This window comes from Coturnix japonica, unplaced genomic scaffold (assembly GCF_001577835.2).
Source record: "Coturnix japonica isolate 7356 unplaced genomic scaffold, Coturnix japonica 2.1 chrUnrandom1200, whole genome shotgun sequence".
Lineage (NCBI taxonomy): Eukaryota > Metazoa > Chordata > Aves > Galliformes > Phasianidae > Coturnix > Coturnix japonica.
Window position 1 is genome coordinate 1 of NW_015440495.1, and position 1,427 is coordinate 1,427.

At 57.1% G+C, this 1,427-nt stretch overlaps 1 protein-coding gene across 1 annotated transcript in view; it reads right to left on the bottom strand.

Moving 5' to 3' along the window:
- Window positions 1-540: 540 nt before the first annotated feature.
- The window catches only part of LOC107307868 (hydroxyproline dehydrogenase-like), a 4,683-nt gene continuing 3,796 nt past the window's right edge, over window positions 541-1,427 (bottom strand). Inside the window, exons 3-4 of the mRNA XM_015851365.2 lie at window positions 770-874; window positions 541-691 (exon numbers count right to left, since the gene is read on the bottom strand). Of these exons, the coding sequence (XP_015706851.1) occupies window positions 598-691; window positions 770-874 (199 nt within the window). The 3' untranslated portion in view covers window positions 541-597. The remainder of the gene's footprint in view (window positions 692-769; window positions 875-1,427) is intronic.

The window sequence follows — 1,427 nt, forward strand, 5'->3', positions numbered from 1 at the left end:
ATGGGTCCCTATGGGGTTTAATGGGTCCCTATGGGGTTCTATGGGGTTCTATGGGGTTCTATGGGTCCCTATGGGGTTCTATGGGTCCCTATGGGGTTCTATGGGGTTCTATGGGGTTCTATGGGTCCCTATGGGGTTCTATGGGTCCCTATGGGTCCCTATGGGGTTCCATGTGTCCCTATGGGGTTCTATGGGTCCCTATGGGGTTCCATGTGTCCCTATGGGGTTCTATGGGTCCCTATGGGGTTCCATGTGTCCCTATGGGGTTCTATGGGGTTTAATGGGTCCTATGGGGTTCTATGGGTCCCTATGGGGTTCTATGGGGCACTTATGGGGTTCCATGGGTCCCTATGGGTTTCTATGGGGTTTAATGGGTTCCTATGGGTCCCTATGGGATTCTATGGGGTTCTATGGGTCCCTATGGGGTTCTATGGGATTCTATGGGGTTCTATGGGATTCTATGGGGTCCCTATGGGGTTTAATGGGTCCCTATGGGTCCCTATGGGGTTCTATGGGGTTTAATGGGTCCCTATGGATCCCTATGTGTCTCTGTGGGGTTCCATGGGTCTCTATGGGTCCCTATGGGGCACTTATGGGTCACTCACCCAGCGCCAACCCCAGGTGCTCAGCCACCCCCTGCAGCTGCGCGAAGCAGACGGGCCCGTCCCGAGGGATCCCGAGCTCCTCCATCCTGCATTACCATAAATCAGCATAAATTTGCATAAATCTCCATTCATCAGCATAAAATTTGCATAAATTAAGGCGGGACCTTCGCGCGGCGCCTCGGATCGACTCCACATTGTGCGTCGCCACCACCAGGGTCACGTGACCCGACGTCACGTGACGCAGCGCCAGCTCCAGGCACGCGGCGTAGCTACAAACCGGAAACAGGAAGTGACGTCAGCGCATCGCCGCCATCTTGGCGACGTTACTTCCGGCCCCTCCCCGGCTCCTCATTGGTCCTTAGTCATTTTAGCCCCGCCCCCCTAAGCTCCGCATTGGTCCTTATCCCGCTTAGCCCCGAACCCCCCCGGCACCTCATTGGTCCTTTTTCATGTTAGCCCCGCCCCCCAACTCCTCATTGGTCGACAGGCTTCCCATTGGTCCTTATTCATTTTAGCCCCACGTCTCCACGCTCCCCATTGGTCCTTATTCTTAGCCCCGCCCCCCAGGCTCCCCATTGGTCCTTATTCCGCTTAGTCCCTCTCTCCCCGGCACCTCATTGGTGGTTATTACTCTTAGCCCCGCCCCCCCAGGCACGCCATTGGTCGTCAGGCTCCCATTGGTCCTTATTTCCCTTAGCCCCGCCCCTCTTTTAGCCCCGCCCCCCCACGCTCCCCATTGGTCCTTAAACCTCTTAGCCCCGCCCCCTTCTTAGCCCAGCCCCCCTCGCTCCCCATTGGTCCTTATTCCCCTTAGCCCCGCCC